Source organism: Prosopis cineraria, unplaced genomic scaffold, assembly GCF_029017545.1.
Source record: "Prosopis cineraria cultivar Desert tree isolate PC_DT_omini unplaced genomic scaffold, ASM2901754v1 PC4, whole genome shotgun sequence".
NCBI lineage: Eukaryota > Viridiplantae > Streptophyta > Magnoliopsida > Fabales > Fabaceae > Prosopis > Prosopis cineraria.
The window spans coordinates 3,953,747-3,971,854 of record NW_026555335.1 but is presented as its reverse complement, the minus strand read 5'-3'; the positions used below and the strand labels follow the sequence as shown (position 1 = coordinate 3,971,854).

General features: G+C 35.3%; 1 protein-coding gene across 1 annotated transcript; it reads right to left on the bottom strand.

The window, feature by feature from the left end:
* Positions 1-8,809: 8,809 nt before the first annotated feature.
* LOC129309224 (probable pectate lyase 8) lies at positions 8,810-13,502 on the bottom strand. Its single transcript, XM_054950671.1, has 7 exons — positions 13,251-13,502; positions 12,700-12,753; positions 11,914-11,988; positions 10,140-10,782; positions 9,945-10,048; positions 9,584-9,722; positions 8,810-9,507 (listed from the first exon to the last, which is right to left on the bottom strand). The coding sequence occupies exons 1-7, from the start codon at positions 13,343-13,345 to the stop codon at positions 9,286-9,288; spliced, it is 1,332 nt and encodes a 443-aa protein (XP_054806646.1). The 5' UTR covers positions 13,346-13,502; the 3' UTR covers positions 8,810-9,285.
* Between the last annotated feature and the right edge of the window lie 4,606 nt (positions 13,503-18,108).

Here is an 18,108-nt window from a genome sequence, read left to right as displayed (position 1 = left end):
TTCTAGAGATTAAGAGGATGAAACAGGAGGTTAACTGTTTCAATCTCATCCTTCTCATAATACTGATTTTTGCCCTGGAGAATAATGGGAGATTGGGAGGGAAGCCCGGTTTTCAATCATGGGCAGATACTTTCATTTTTAAAAATTTCATAACCTAATTTATTACTATCTTTCACCTCAAATTGATATTTAAAATTTTTTTATTTCATTGTTGGCCAAAAAAGAAAATCTATTATTGCATTTTGCTCAGACAATCTGACGTTTGAGGTGTGGAACATTCTTGGAATAGTTTGTGTTATCACTGGATCTATCATTGCATTGCTGAAGATGTTAGGTCATGTAACTTCTGTATTTTGTCGTCTTTACACAGGTGATTATGAATGTAGAATATGATCTTCAATTCTATATTTTCTTATGAAAAATTTGACCCTCTTCTAAGTTTAAAAATAGGGTTAAAGTGCGTGTTTATTCTAAAAGTATTGGATAAAGCACGCCTAGTATCTTAAACTAACGAAAAGGACAGTGTTGCTCCCAGTTTCTTAAAAACAGGTTAAAAACAGGGCGATGTCATGCAATTTTGTCAGACACTAACAGTTGCCTGTTAGTTGATCTAACTCTGCTTGTGTGGCATGCCGCTTGGCATCCATCTCACCTTTCTTATTAAAACGATGCTTAGATGACATGTTTTAATTTAGTAAAGCTTTGTTGTCTGGCATCCGCATCACTTTTTTTTCATCGCCTGAAAACACCAAAACCCAGAAATGGAAATCCTCATCAGCGTTCACCATTTTGACCTTCACAATATTTTCGTTTCCGGGTCTCTTCATCTTCTCCGTTCTCCTCTTTGTCTCCCTCTACGTCGGCAAGTCCATCGGAGACCCAAAGTATTTCCCATCACCATTAGTTTTCTGATTTGCGTTGTTGCTTTTCTTGATGGCTGCTTAGATCTGGGTTTTTATTGTGGTGGATCTGGGATGTAGTCGTCGATCTAGTCTAGTTGGCTGGACTATAGAACAAGCGCCTCATCAAATCAAACCCATAAATCCCATAGCAAGGAGCATTGCCGCCACGGTAGTTGAGCCATCACGAGCTATCAACCTCAAGAATGGAGAACAAAATACTGAGCATCCAAAGATGAGTTGTTGCGCATGGCAAGTGAGGCTTTAGAAACCTTCACTAGCGGTATTTTATAGCCACGTGCATCTGTTGAGAATGGAGACAGTACCATGACTGAGTGTGGATCTTTTCTAAAATTGCTTGATTTGAGCGTTTCTTTTCTTTTCTATTTTTCCCCCCTTGATTTTTTATTGCTTTATAGCGAGGATCTTTCCAATTGTGACGGCGGAATTCCAACTATTGTCATTGATTTGATGAGCAACTCTAGATTGGAAGCATTTTTTTTTTCTCACTTGAATAATTTCTTTTGATTGATGAAAGGGGTTTTTCGGTGCAATTGAAGCTTTTGGGGGCGCGCCATGGTGCATGGATTAGACAAATCTATAAGCACATCTTCTCAAAGCCCACCTTGCTCGGGACTGGTTCGAATGATGCTGGCGATTTGAATGCATACATCTATGTTTGAAGATTTTGAATGGTTCGAATGTTCGGGTAATGGTTCGGCCACACTTGAAGAAAGAAGGGTTTTTTTCCCCCAATGTTATAAATCTATATTTTAACCAAAGGAAAAAAAATGCTGTGTTAGCTGATGTGCTGGCCAGCTAAGCTTTATCAAGTTAAAATAGTCTTTTTTATGATTAACTAAATTAACTATTAGTGCTGTTAAAATTGAACAATATTGCCTTATTTTTAAAAGATTGGGGGCAATATTGCTATCTTTGTTAGTTTATGATATTAAGCACCCTTGCACGATATTTCAATGGCAAATTTAAACCTTAATTAACACTTAAAAATATTCTATTTCAATGGCAAAATAGTATTTTCATTTAAAGCTCTTCTGCAAAACGAGGGAGAATTGAGTGGAGGTACATAAACCTTCAAGGCGTAGCTTTAAAATAAGTCAAAGCTGGCAAAACATGCCCCTGTTTTCTAGTCACTTGCCGTACTATTTGTGATATTATATTTATATTAAAACCAGTGCATGTACTCCCTTTGCAATGCACAGGTATAAATTACTTTATAATTTTATTTAGGGAAAAATATGGTCATTTAATTTATTACAATAGTTATAAATATTTTTGGATATTTGTTAGATAAAATTGAATATCAAAGGAGTCGATTAATATAATATATTCTAATTTTAATAAATTATGGTTTTCAATACATACACACAGGAAGTCAAATCTACATCACAATATAAATAACAGAATTTGTTTTCAGAACAGAATCTATTCTCTAACAAAGTCCTGACTCAACAATTTATTTATGCATAGCAATCTTGTCATTTCTCTTTTTAAGTGCTAGCTTTAAGCTTTGCTATGGGAGATTGAAAAGAAAAATGATAATTTGTGTTGAAAATACTTGGAGAATTATTACATCTGGCAAGAATAATTCAACCACCCCTACTCCCCAGATGTACATGAGCATGTTTTTACTAAGGATTATCCAAATAGTTCTAGATCATCTCTTCTACTTTGGTCTGCAAGAATACTCAGAATAGATAACATGTTTTTACTACGGAAATACATTTTCAATAAGAAAAAGTTAAGTTTCTAAAGCATGATGATTAGAACTTCTAATAGATTGCCTTAGCTGCTCACCAACACCAAGGTGAGTGTTAACACTTGCATGCTGAGCTGTAACATTGAGATTCTTATTTTCCTTGTAAAAATAGTATGATCATTCATGGAATGAATATATGAATGTGTATGACAATGATCAATCACGTAAAAAATGCATTGAATAAACTTCAAACTAACTACTATCAATTAAAAAATCAAACAAAAAAATAATCCCCTCCATTATTGCAAGGCTAGTGGTATAAAAATTAATTAATTAATCAATTAATTAATTAAGGACATAAGACAATGAAGAAATGAGACACCAACACCTTCTCATTTACAAGTTAAACAAACCAAATCAATCTCAAACATGATACTGTGTGGTATGTGCTCATGTGTTTTGAGATCTCGATACTTTTATATAAGGTCATAGTCAATAATGTACACCTATAATTTATCAAACACACTAAAAAATTATGATGCAGGCAGCATAATAACTATGGACAAATCTAAGTTACTGTTTTATTAGTTAATAGTGCCAACTAAATGAAAAAATTTATAACATGCATATCCAAGACATTTTGGCAATGAGATGCCAAAGATTTTTCTTCTCCACTAATGAATACAATGGCTTAACTTCCAAACCATCAATATTTAACAACTGCTCAAACAAATTCACATCATATGGTTCTAAATTTACAACAAGTGTTTGGGTCTAAAGTTGGAACGTTGGTCCAAAATTAGGAAAAGTGAGCTAATACAAAGATTGCATGCCCAAGATGCATAGCTCAAAGCATTTTCAGGAAAGAAGTATGCCCCAGCTCAACATAACTCTCAAGACTCGAGACAACTAGAAGTTAGGGACTATTGAGTGGATATGATATGATCATCTTACATGTCACAAAACTCAGGGCTATGCTAAGTGATCCTTAATATTTTGCAAGCGGGCTTCGAATCTTGTGAGAATAACGGTCTCAGTTGAAGGCTCATAAAAGGATTAGAGAACCGCGAGGCATCATCATTAAAATCATCAAGAATACTCTTCAAATAAAACCTTTGTTACTTTCCAATTTTACCTTGTATTTCCAAATGAGTCTTAGAATCATTTTCAATTTCAAGTTACAATTAATGCAGTTGTGTATTTTTATTTCCACCATTAATTCAAAAATAGATCCTATTCCAATTTCTTTGTATCTTCACATTTAGGGTAAACTATGATTAAAGGAGTTCAGGGACCTTATCATTATATTTGAGACTCAAAGTCCCTAACATGCCTGGTAATTATTGTTTTGTTAAGAATAAATAGGAAATCAACTCCTTGGAGAAAATCATGGGTCAAAATCAATCAGAACATTTGAAGATTAAAGGCACATTTAGGCAAGTAAGTGGGAATGAAAAGAGAATACATCAAGCTTGATAAAATGCAGAGACATGCCCTTCCAATTGCTTCCTACTCAGCTGGCATCACATTGATGGGATGAGTCATGTGGAGCTCAGGTCTTCTCTGTTTTACAATCACTTGCTGTACTGTTTGTGATATTATATTTAGGAAAAACATAATATTTAGTTTTTATAATTTTATCAGGTTTTGATTTTAGTTTCTATAATTTTTTAAGTGTTCTTAGAAAGATTGGGTAGCTTTTGTTTTTTGAGTTCTTATAATTTTTATTTTTTTAATTTAGTCTCTACAGGGATTAAAAATATTGAAAAAAATACAAAGATTAAAAGAAAAATTTAATGAAACTATAAGAATCAAAATATATGTTTTCTCTTATATTTGTATTAAAATTATCTATTGTTTGGATTTATTTTGTTTTCTTCTTGCTCATGATAAAGACGCATGCACGTTGAAAAATCCAAAATAAAAAAAAAAATTACAGAAACACGTTATAAATTAAGCGGAGCCTCCATTTACGTACGGACTATCATTTCACACGTTTTGCAAGTGCCAGACATTATTCTTCTCCAAGATGTGTGTGTGTGTGTGTGTGTGTGTGTTCTTCTCTATATGTTATTATCAGGAACATATGACACTTGATTTTTTTTTCTTTTATCACTTTAAAGGAGTTGGATTCTGATCGGATCTTTCCTTCCTTCATTATTTTTGCTACTTTTGTAGTTCTGTGTATCCTCCAAAACGCTGGAATTTTAATAGGAAAAAAAAATAAGACGTAAAGGTAATCGGACTTTTTAAAATTCTGTTCAATACGTGATGACGCACCTATTCTCTGTAGAAATCAAACTGGAATTGATAAAAAAAAATTATTATCGGCAGCGGCAGGTAAAATTATAGCCTAAATCATATTTAAGATATTATTTTAAGAGCTATTTTGTCACTGGATTGATTGAGCAGCAGCTCTCCAAAATTAAAAGACTCTTAATATTAAAAGTAGGGACATAGAATAACAAAAATTTACAAAATGAACTCAGGTAACCACATAATGAATCAATATGATAAAAAAGGAAAGAAAGGTAAAGAGTACCAAGCCTCTCTAAAACTTGTGGCAAATATTGTCTTTTATAGGCAAATCTTATAATGTTGAGCAATCAAATCACCTTAATCACAATTAAGAAAATAATTGCAAATAATAATGTTGTTTAAATTATATGTTACAAAATAATAAATAAACTTAAATAATAATTAATATTATTAATTTATAATAATTTATTTTGCAATACTTAAAAATATTTATAATATCTAACAATTGCCCACATATTTCAAAAGGAAGGAACTTTTTTTTAAAAACTATCTTATACATATAATTGCTTATCTCTAAAAATAGTTTCTAAAATTTAAAAAAATTGCCCAATACCACATCTAACTCATGTGCAATTGCATGCAATAGTCTATTTCTTCTCTAAACCTATTAACTAGTCCAAATTCACATCTTAATATTTATAAATTAAGGCCTCCATTCACTTGAGCAACATGAAACTTTTCTTTTTAATACAATTGTAACATAACTGTATTATGTAATTAACATTAATCAATATAGTAATCTAAAGTTTGTACATGCATATATAAATTAAGCATTAAAACCATCCCATTTTCATTTTTTAACCATGCTAGTATTATGGGAATGCTCGTTGACACTAAGGTCACCTTTGGTTACAAAAATTTTGACTTATAAAATGGTAATTTTATTTTGGCTGCTTATAGGAGAAGTGGAATGACCTTTTCCAAAAATATGGATTACTATATTTTTAGAAATGGACAAGCCTTTAAAAGATGAAAGGGATCATGTCACCCACGTTGAATTTAATATATTTTTATCAAAATGCCCTTGTTAACCTTTCATATCTAGCCTATTTTCCTCTATTGTTTTTTTTTTCATTTTTGCCAATAGTCAATTTTCCAATTTTTTAAGTTGATTTTTCTTTAAATTAAATTTATTAATATTTTTAGTTTTAATTGTATTTATTATTTTCTATTTAGAATATTTTTAATCTTATAAAAAATATTTTTTAAAAGAATTTTTCGAATTTAGTCAAATTTTAAATTTGATTCCTTGTGTATGGTATTTTATATATCTTTTTTAATATTTTTCTCTTATAAATTAAAATTAAAATTTAAAAAAGTTTAATTTTTTTAAGAACGTCATGCGTGTGGGTATGAATTTAAGCTAAAGGCCTTTGAAAAACTTTTGAACGAAAAGAAAATAAGGCAAATGCATTAATGCAAGAAATAATATAGTTGTGATCTTTTTATTTTAATTTATATTTAAACAAATAATATAAATAAACTTCATTCCTACCTACCTAAGTATTCTACCAAATAAATTTATAATGATGACCATTCCATTCCTTTCTATTCCTCTTGATTCCATTCATTTCATTAACGAAACGTGACCTAATTGTTGGTTTTACAACAAAATAATAATTGCTAAAAAGATTTTTCACAACTTAACTTTCAATTTTAGAATAGTTCACTCTTACTCTATTATATTCCTATCATTGTATTAGTTTTCATCACCACTAAAAATAGATTAACTTTAGTAGATTTTCACACATGAATTTACAATTCAATCAACACCTATGTATATTATACAATGGGAATTTACTATACTCAAAATTATAATTCACACTTTTGAATATTTTATTTATCTCATGGAACCACACATAAACAAATCATGATTTATAATAATGAACACTCATGTTAAGATAATTAAATAGGTCATGCATCTATTTCAAAAATTGATTAATCTATATGAGACAGATGATTAAATTTATAATATCCAACATTTATTTCTCTGTTGAGAATGGTACTAGTAAGGGGAAAAAAAAAATTCTACAACTGGTATCCTGGGTTAAATTAAATCATGATGAAATTGGCACCATGTTCAAAAGCAAACAATACAACTGCTTTGCATGCAAATATGAAGGGAAGGAAGGTGGCCACATTAGGATTAGAGGTAATACTAATAATTAATGATTAGGGCATGTCATTTATGATGAAGGTAATGAATGAAGCATCTTGAAAATGCGGAATGAAATCCTGCAAAGTCGGTGCTTCTTGTGTCTTTTTGGGAAGAGAGGATGCGATTGGCCACTCACTCAACTTTGCTTATCATGGAATGTAATTAAGAATGAGTGGAACCAACTCATCACATAACCACATGCCTTCTTTGCCTCTCTGATTGATTTGGTCACCCGAATGTACCTGCTAAACCATACCACAATTTTTGTCGGTGAGGTTCACAATTGATATTTCTACTTGTAACCTAATACCCTACCAAAACCATTTAATTCACCCGCAACCATTTCTACTTGTTCTTTTCGTTTCTTTTTAACTTCCATTTTTTTAAGCTAAAACGTCTCTCAAAAAGAGGAAAATTAATTGACACACAGGGTAAGAAGATGCATGAAATTTATTCTATTTGTTCCAAATATTTTCTTTTTATGTAGGAATATAATACCTCCCGGAAAAAAAACAAAACGTGTCTATTCATTTGGGTCGCGGAAGATCAGTGTTATTTGCTTTCCAAGGTATATAATAAAATGAAAAGCATGTTGTGCACTTTGCATGTTCTCAGTGACAGCAACTTGTGCAGTGAATTGAATTTTGGACGTATTTGATACTCTGAAGCTATCCAGTCTTTCATGTAAGTGATAGTGTTCTGAGGTGAGGTTGGTTGTGGATTGAAGGGGATTTGGATGAGGAGCTCATATGAGAAAAATAAGAGAAAGTGAAATGTAGAAAACGGAGAGTAGCAGAGAGGATACTGTAGGTAGGGACCTGTCTCTCACGAGTTTTGAAGTGAAAGTGAAACTCCTCACATGCCAAATGGGACCTGTCTCACATGCCTCAACTCTGCAATGTTCACGATCTAACATGTGCCTTTGCCTTTCCTCTCTCCAATTTGCATACACCCATTTACTTCCTTCCTGCAACCAGCACCCGTCATTTCCCCCAATTCATAGTAACACTTTTCAACACTTCGCACTCTTTAAGTTAAATTCAATGTCCACATATTTATACCCTTTTTTATTTGAGAATTTCTGTGTATGTTCCTGGTAATTGCAGCATTTCAAGAAATATCTCTCCACTCTCCTACTGCAAATAAACCAGTCTTTTGGTTTCCATTTACGAATCCATTCCTTATTGACCTGTGCGACTGCCAGGTCTGTTGCTAGGCATAGCCTGTGGCAATTATCACTGTCTTGACCAGCTCTGTTTATACCCCATACCTAACCTGCCTTTAAAGGGACAAGCTAATTTGCTCTTTTACGAAAGGTTAGCGTACTTCAATTAAAAATCTTACTCTTGCTGGAGATGATGAGGGGCAAATCTCAAAGTAATCAGCCAGCGGGACACCTTTTGTTTCGAGTAAAAATGGGTAATCATGTTCATTAGAAAGATAACGACAGTGCATGCATGTGGGGGGAGGGTCCAGGGGGGCACATGAAAGAATCACTCTTTGTTGGTGGAGAAACGAACATGGCAGATGAGGTTAATGATATACAGCCACAATTGCACAACCAAAAGGCAAAGATTACTTCCATTGACAATGAAGATATATAAAAACAGCAGAAAGTTAAAAAGGTGAAAAAGGGAATAAAAAGGCTACCGCTTTTGCTATTCGATCATTCATCATCATCGTCCTTGATAAAGTTATTTCCATAACTCAAAGTTTGACAATCGTGCTTTTGCTTGTTGTATATAATTGAATAGAAACAGAGATAAAAGGCCGGGGGGGGTGAAAAATCTGAATTCATTCCAAATCCTATAGAAATGAAAAAGACTTTAACAGTATATAACGATCCTGAGCTGACGCTGCTTCAATGGAAATGGCGGGTGAGGATGGAGGAAAAAACAGTGGACCACGCTTCTGCTCCTGCTCCTTCAATGGCATTGTTTGTTTGGGCTGGAGCAGGATGAGCCGCTGAGGTTGACAATACTAGATACACACACAATGTGAAACCAAGGACAAGAAGTTGACGCGTGTAATAAATGTACACTTGTCAATAACACAAGACCCTGTGAGGTTACAAAAACAATGCACATAACTTGCTCCCTGCTATAATATGATATCGTAAAAATGCCGAGAAGAAGACACAAAAGGAAAATAAAAAGACCCCTAATGTTTGGTTTGAAATATTGATGGTGCTAGCACTGACGGCTTCTTTTGCAACCGAGTGCACCAGCATTGGAAGTCATGGTGCCAACCATGGTGGAGGACTTGGCTCCTAAGCTGGAGGCTCTGGCATAGCTGGCTGAAGCTCCGGCGCCGGAAGGGGTGAAATAAGCACCGTTCAGCATCAGATCTCCCTCCGATCTCCAATTCCAACCCTTCCACTGGCTCGCTGCCGTCTCCACTCGCTTTGTCACCTGCCCAACACCACCCTCATATGTGAGATGTCCTTTATTGTGAATGACAAACACATGTATTTAATGTATTATGTACCTCCTTGGCAAAGGGGTTAAGCGGAGCATTGTATCTATTTCCCTGGCTGTTGATGGTGGGGTTTGCACTCCCGCCGATCGCATACATCTCCCAGTGGGTGTAATCGTTGTTCACTACGTGGAAATATCCGTGCCTGCACCTGCATTACCCGTCACAATAACTTGTGAGGTTAATTCGTACTCGACCTCCGTATTTTCACATACTTGACAGCTGACTGTGTAAGAAACAGAGCAAGCCCTTTCCAGCTTTTTTTTTTCTTTGAAAAAAAAAAAGCCTTCAAATGATCACTACTTATGAACTGAAAATTGGAGAGAAATGGAAAGCAGAGAAGCTTCAATATGGAAGTGGCATTAAATGTTACCTCGGCATCCTCTGGATGAGTCCCTCTCCAAAATGGTTGTAAGCGATGGTCACTTGCATTTGCTTGTCCCTCGTGTAAGAGTCACTGTGGCCCAGCAGAATCACCTGAATTCCAACGAAAGAACGCAGAAAGGATTAAAATTTTGGATTTAAAAGCGATTGTTAGAGGAAAGGGGAGAGAGTGCAGTGAACGCACCTCATTATGGTGGGTGAAGTGGTTGTTGGAGATTGTAATGGCGGTAGAACCCATGACAGCGTCTACGAGGCCGTCAGCGCAGTGAGAGAGGGAATTGTGGTCGACCCAGATGTGACTGGACCCGAATATGGAAATGGCATCACCGTCCGCCATGGTCCTCCAACCGTAGTGGGTTGGGGAGCTTCTTACCATGGCATTGCCTGTGGGTTTGCAGTCATGGATGTGAAGACCGTGGATTATGACATTTGTAACATACTGGATGGTGATGCAGCCTCCGTTAGCAATGTGGACGTTCGCTCCTCGCCCGTCAATTGTCTTGAAGCTGTTCACAATGAGCTCCTGCTTCAATTGAATCACCATGTCGCGCTTGAATACAATCCAGAGCGGCCTGTCTTGGATCACGGCGTGCCGCAGAGTGCCGGGCTTTGGGTTGACCGGGTCATCGTCTCCTGAGTCAGTGACTACATAGAAGCGACCGTCACGACCACCAATGGCGTTCCTACCAAATCCAATGCCGCAATCTGCGAGGCGCTTCCGGTTGCGTTGCCAGTTGGGGTCGCAACGCCAACAATCATCAATAGGATTACCAGTTCCACAGGAGAAAAATCCCAACTTTCTCCTTTCAGTGCTGTTCCGGATGGTCCTGCCATTTCAAACGCATCGTTTTCCAATTTCCGTCAGTTTCACTGAATCTCTTTGGTTACAAGCTCATCGGTTCTCATATTCGACACGGTTCCAAGTTAAATCATACACGAAGAAGTATAACACCTAAGAAACTGCAGGCTGAAATGCCGTGGGTCACTCTCATGCGGAGTGCATGTGCAGACAAATAATGACGAGACACCAGGCATCTTGCTGACAAGAGAAGACAAAAAGGATTTTCTCCGGTGTAACGGCTAAAAGTCTTGACCTTATTCAGGGATAGCAGATAACTTAAATATTCCTTTTTTGTCATTTTTTTTACAACGAAGCTGCCAGGCTGCTATTGCAGTCGCAATCTACAGAATCGAATACGTACACTGTTCTTCTTTGGACAAGATTAAGAACAGATTCACTTGAACAAGTAAAACTCGTGGAATAAATTAATGCATGCTTCTACCAAAATAATAATAATAATAATAATAATAATGCATGCATAAAGTGCCTGCATGTACAACTTTTTTAAATAAGGCCCCTTCTTCATGGCCACACTTGCTTATCAGGTATCAGTGGGATAAAGGGGTAAAGACATGCAAAAGAGAAAGGGGCGTGAGACACGGATTTCAGAATGGGCACGTGACTAAAGCAGGCCAAGTGGGGGGTAGTCAAAGATGCAGCAGAAGAACAGGTAAAGGAAAACAGGCTCCAATCCACAGTTTTCCCCTGTGAAGTGAGAAGACTAACAGAAAGACAGAGGAGGGCAGAACAGAGAATTTGAAGAAATATAAAAAGGGGGCATATCGTTATAAATTCCAATTCATACAGGCAGAGCAAAACCGGCAAGCAACGTGGCACAAGAACTGGCATGTTAGGTTTAGCATCACAAAGCCACATAAATGCGGCCCACAAGTCCAGGGCACCCCACTTCTTACATTATGAATTCAACTAGCCAAGTGGTTAAATCATAATCAGACTACTATTTTTGGTCCGTACACTGCATAAATGTTAAACATAGACAGATGCATGTAGTTTCCTTTTTGCTTCAAGTAATTGCTGCTCGGTAGTTATGTAGATCAAGAATTGCGAAAGTGAAAATAATACGCACACAACACACACAGGAGAGATAGAAACCCACATTACTGTATGGGAAGCAACATCCTCCGGGTCAGCAGCCACAGCCCGGTCATTCAATTCCTCAGCCTGTTTGGCTCTGCAATTAATAGTCACAACGCCAAGATCGTTATGGGATATCCACTCGATCTACTAAGTTTAAGGCAGAAACAAAAATGCCACTCAACTACTGTTGTTTAATTTAATGCCCGCGAGGCACGAACATGAGCGTGATTTTAATTATTAATTCTAGAACAAATAAATTTTACTGACAGAGGAAAAAAGAAATAAGGACACGTGTCCCAAATCACGTTGGGCAGGAAGAGAATTACGAGGGTAACAAGGAAACATGAAGTACACTGTGGAGACAGAGGTAGTAAAGGGAGGCGGGGGGGCGCAACGCTCAAGGCGGAGGATGAAAGTCACTGTCCCCGGTAAAAACCGAAAACCGTTACTTAAGAGCGTCGCTTAGAGGTAGAGAGAGAAGACAGCGAGGCGACTCGTCGGTGGCAAAAACTGAAAAGGTAAGGACCCGGAAGGCAGGATTTTATCTTGTCGGGCTGAAATGACCAAAATACACCCATCCCCTCTGTTTACGAGGGGAACTTGGGTGGGGAGAGAGAAGGAATCCGAAGAATCACCATAACGGAATAAACGAGCTGGATCCAAGGATGTGGATCTCAACAGCTACGCCTGTTTGTTACAGTTACAATGAACGTCTGAGATGGGTCGGTAAAATTACGAACGGTGCGTTTTTGCCTTCTTCAAACGTTGGGGGGAGGAAGAGATGTCGTTTTGTTACGCTACTAACCTGGCCGCCATTGACGTGTTGGTTAAGCTCTCCATTTTCTGTGCTCCAACATTCCTGCAGGAAGACGAGGGAGAGGAGAAACATAGTCAAAACGACGTAAAGAGAATGTTACGATCTCTATTTGTTTCGCTTTCTCTGTCTTTGAATATAAAATGAAATGATGCCATAGCATTGGCGCAGAGAGCTTAATTCCTCTGTCTCTCAGTTATTTTTGAAGTAATAATCAAAGTGATCCAGAGAATGAACAAAATAAAACCAGTAAGGGCAGGGCGGAAAAGGCTTTAAATGTGAGTAGTCACAGTATATCAGCTTCAAGGAATCCTAATCTACATTACTAGCAGCTAAGAGTAAAACCAGAAATTCAATACAACAAGCTATTACCGAAGCAATTGGCACCTAAATTTCCTTGAAATACGAAACAAGGTAGTTTGATTCCAAAAACTGAGAAAATCTCACTAAGTCTTTAAGGCCCAGAAATGTAAAATGGTTTCGGCTCTAGGTCTGTTACAAGCAGAAACAGAGGGGAAGAGAAGCAGAGACGCGGAGAATACCTTGGCTCAGAGATCTGTACTCTGGCCGTGGCTCCAATGAACAACATTACTAGCACCAGCAAGCAGACATTGACATATTTCCGAGCATCCTCCATTGCCGCTCCAAGCTTCGCCTTCTCCGAGTCAATCGTACTTTTAGGAGTGTGGAAGGCGAGAAGGAAAAAGAACAAAATATGAAAAAGCAAAAGGGAGAGACAATTAGCAGATGAAAAGGCTGAGGCTGAGGAAAGAAGAAGGAATAGAGAAGAGTGGACTCGCAGAACAGCTTTCACTTAACGGCCCATTTATAGATCGAGAGAAGACAAAACAAAAACGCCAAACTTTAACGCCGTTAAACAACTAGTCGTTTATCCCGTTTGCACCCTCATCGCCCGTTTCTTTCCGTGGTATTCGTACCGTACCCCCTTCTTTCACGCCGTCAAATAACCAAGTCGTTATCTTAACCCCCTTCTGGTTAGATTTACCCCAACCAACACTCTCCATTTTAACCATAACCTGCTTTTAACTACCTTCCCCAACTTCTTCTCTCTTGCATGTGGAACGGGTCGGCCACTCACGTGCCGTCGCTGTGTCTCTTTAATTTCTCCCCCCCAACCTTTTTTTTTTTTTACTGTATGATTCATTCATTGCCCAACTAACAAAAACGGTTTGTTACCACTGTGCGGCTCGGTAACGGGGCCACGTCAGATCCCCGTCACGGATCGAGGTCTCCCGTAGAGTTGGGTGTCGGACGATACGAAGGAGGGATAAGAATAAAACGGAAAAACAGACATCACGGAGTCAAATCAAACGGATAAAGAAAAAATGTTTCAATATGTATATTTTTTTACATTATTAAATGGATTCTGCAGAAACATTCGACGCGGGCGATAATCACGGACCATGCCTTGGAAGACTACTATTCCGTCCAGCAGGATTCAACCCAATTAATGCTACAGTATAGCCTGCTTCATATTTCTTTTGAAACGAATATAAATTAGAAAGTGTTATCTACAAGGTTAGCCCAACAAGGAATATATATACATTATTTAATTATGATCCACAGATTTTCATATATTATTTTCCATCTACACTTTGCAAAGATCTTTTTGCAAAATTGATTTTTTTTATTTTTGAATTTTAATATTTATGTGGTGTGGTGATAAATCAAATCTCCGCGTTGTATCGTGTGCATGAGAAAAAGAAGAAGAAGTTGTTTTTTTATTTCTTTTTTGGTGCCTTTATTGAATTGGTGGTGGTGGGTGCATATAGCTTATCCTGAAGATCAATGGACGAAGGCACTGAAGAAATAAAAGAAGAGGGAGCTTTTGTTCGGGGGATCCACTTGTTTATGGATGCAAAAATTATTGCGGAGGAGGACCACTCAGGGGACTGTTTTAATTCAAAGAAGCTCGCATCCACTCTTAAGCTGATGACGATTGATGGAATCTGGGAACATTAATTTATGAGGATTTCATATGATGAACGTGATATTAACATATTTATATATACACACACATGCTATCGCATGCATGTGAGTGAAGATTTGGGTTTGAATTGAACATTGAAAAATGAAAACCCCCCCCCCCAAAAAAAAGTGCGAGTAGGGGTTGGGGATGTGGAGACAAATGATTCCAAAATAGAAGGATGATTGCATGAATACATGAAAGGATAGAGAGATGTGGCAAAAATGAATTAAAAAAAAAACAAAGAAAGATATGGGAAAGTATAGAGAATGTTGGGAAGAAGACGATGGAGGGATTGAAAAGATGTGAATGAATAAGAAGAGTGAAATAGAAGTGAGAAATTGGAGAGAATGAGGAAAGCAGGGCATGCGAGGGAGTGTGAGAGGGATTCAGATTTCACGTAGACTGGAACGTAGCTTTCACGAGTTATTGATGAGGATCTGGGGCACACTACATTATTGGAATCACTCCGCATCCTTGTTCCTCGATCGGTCAAACCATACACACCAAACCCCCATTTTTACGTAATTAAATCCTATTTTTCCCATCATTCATGAATACCGTGTTTTGGGAATTCCGGAGGGAAAATAAGGGAATTAACAAGGAAGAGTTGAAAATTATGGGGGAGTGATAGGGGAAGAGAGAGAGAGAGAGAGAGAAATGGTTGGTGGGGAGAGTATGATGAAAGGGAGCTACGTTACTTGAGCTGGTAGCAATCTGGATTGCATTAGCATAATCAACGCGGTTGGACTCGGACCTCATCAGTGATCAGAGACATACAGCAACAATTAACTAATATTGTCAAAAAGCGTGCACTTGACAACCATATGTACATGTTGTTCTCTCTTTACTCTTTCCATTAATTCCATCCAACTACTGTTTGATTCATTGAGTATATATGTTCACTCTTTTTGCAAACTAATTACCTGTCTCATGCATTATTAGTCCTTCTTTCCCTGAGGTTGTATGTAGGGGTGAAGGAAGGGTAGAATGGTAAAAAAAGAAGGGAATGAGGAAGTGGGGGAAATGATAACGAAGCCCCCACGCCTGAGAAGAAAATAGAGCAAAATGAGGATAATGAGTATGTATGTGTGTGTAGTAAAAAGGTGCATGCAGGGGCAGCAACAAAATTATGATGAAAAACAGCAATGTGTGCTTACAAACACACATATGTGTACCATTTCTTGATTCATATCTCCTCGTCACATGAGATTTTTAATTACTAATTAAACCCTTCTTGACTTTTTATCCTTGCCAGGTTTAATCACCCCAATCATTTCTTCTTTTACACCCACTCTTCATCATTCCTTTATCATCTCTCCCTCCCTCCCTCGCTGTATTCCTGTCCCCCCTCAACCCCTCCTAAAAACAAAACTTACGAGAAAATGATATAAAAATTCTCTTAAAATGTATGAATAATAACGAGATTTTATAAATATTATAATTCTTTTTAAGTCTCTAAATATCTTTATAATTTTTCCTATGTAGATTTTTTATTCACAAAAGTCTAAGTATTACAAATGTTCATGAATACTTTGGTTTAAACAACAATTGCCTTTCTTCTAGCAATAACTAGAATGAAATAAGCAATTACAACTTCTCATGCGCAAATTTTTAATTCACTAAAATTTCAAGTGTTGTGTATATATATATATTTATGATTAATTTAGTTTAAATAATGATCATTTTTCTTCTAGTAAGGACTACATCAGAACAAGCAATTACTACTTTCATTTAAACTTAAAAATTATTAATGTCAAAAAGGTTCTTTGAGACTTTAAAAGAATTATGACATTTCTCAAAACCTTATTGTTATTTTGTGTGTGTATATATATATTCATGACTAATTTAGTTTAAATAATGACTATTTTTCTTTTAGTAAAGATTACATTGGAACAAGTAATTACTACTTTCATTTAAACTTAAAAATTATTAATGTCAGACAGGTTCTTTGAGACTTTAAAAGAATTATGATATTTCTCAAAACTTTATTGTTATTTACATATTTTAAAGAAATTTTTCTATTATTTTTCCAAAACTTATTCACTCTTTATTTAATTCATGGGAATATATAAATAAAGCACATACTCCATCCAATCCATATTATAATAGAGCACACCTAACCATTTCACCGTTAGCAATCACAGCTAGTTAAATTAACTTCTTCTATAAATAAAATAAATATTTAATTTTGCCCATACTTAAATGAAAAGTTTTCAAATTTACATGTACTTAAATTTTATTGATTTTAAACAAGGATAATTTTTGAAAAAATAATTAATATCCCATTAAGAAACTTAATTATATTACAGATCACATATATCTCTTCTTTATAACACTACAAAAAACAGTGGATTATTGACAGAAAATTTCATCACTAATCAATACAAATTTCGTCGCTAAACAAGTTAACAATAAAATAAGTTCATCGGTAAAAACACCGTCACTAATTCATTAGTGACAGATTAAATTCTATCACTAGCTAGTAATGGAATTGCAATTCAAATTAATGATGGAATTAGTGATAGAAAATTTTCTTCCCTAAATAAGAATAAGCTATTACAATTTTGTGAGATAAAAATCACCATTGTCATGTCACCCAATAGGCCAATACTACCTCATCGCTATATCATTGCCACCTCATCATCCCTCACCGCACGTCCCACCACATCACCACGATCCTACTATATTATCTCCACGTCATATATTAACTTTAAATAATTTCAAATATACCTTGACTAAGTTGAAACCCACAACTTCATAATTTTGTGAGCCTTTGCATTCAATCTTATTACTAATTGAGCTGAAGAAGATCTTTAATTTTTAATTGATAAATTAAATATATAATATATAATCACCCATATATATATATATATATATATCAATAAATATATACTTTAAATATATTTATTTTATTTAACATTATTTTAGATAAAATAAATTAATTTTTATTTAATACTTATTTTATATTATATTATAATTTTAAAAAAATTGATAGAAAATTTAATATTATAATGGACAAATACTTTATTATCACTATATATCATATTATAATTTTTATAATATATAATATTTATATTTTTAAAATATTTTTATTTTTAAATAACAACAATTAGGTATGTTACTATGTTATAAAAAATAATTAAAGAAGTAATTTAAATTATTATAATTATTATTAATATCTAAGTAATTTAAAATAATAAATTATAATTATTAAATTATTTATTTATTGCATAGTAATAAAATATTAAATAAATTTTATACAAATATATATTTTAAATCATATAATAAAATTTAAAATAATTTGCAATGTAATTAGCGATGGAATTATCATAGAAAGGTTGATGATAGAATTTTCCATCTCAAATGCTATCACAAAATGAGAATAACGTATCCTGAAAATTAGCGACAAG

What these genes read in the sequence shown, in the direction of transcription:
- LOC129309224 (XM_054950671.1), bottom strand. Translation starts at nt 13,345, where the DNA reads ATGGAGGATGCTCGGAAATATGTCAATGTCTGCTTGCTGGTGCTAGTA. An exon ending in AACACGTCAATGGCGGCCAG is followed by an intron (nt 11,989 to 12,699) that starts GTTAGTAGCGTA and finishes TATTAATTGCAG; the next exon opens with AGCCAAACAGGCTGAGGAAT. An exon ending in TTAACCCCTTTGCCAAGGAG is followed by an intron (nt 9,508 to 9,583) that starts GTACATAATACA and finishes GGTGTTGGGCAG; the next exon opens with GTGACAAAGCGAGTGGAGAC.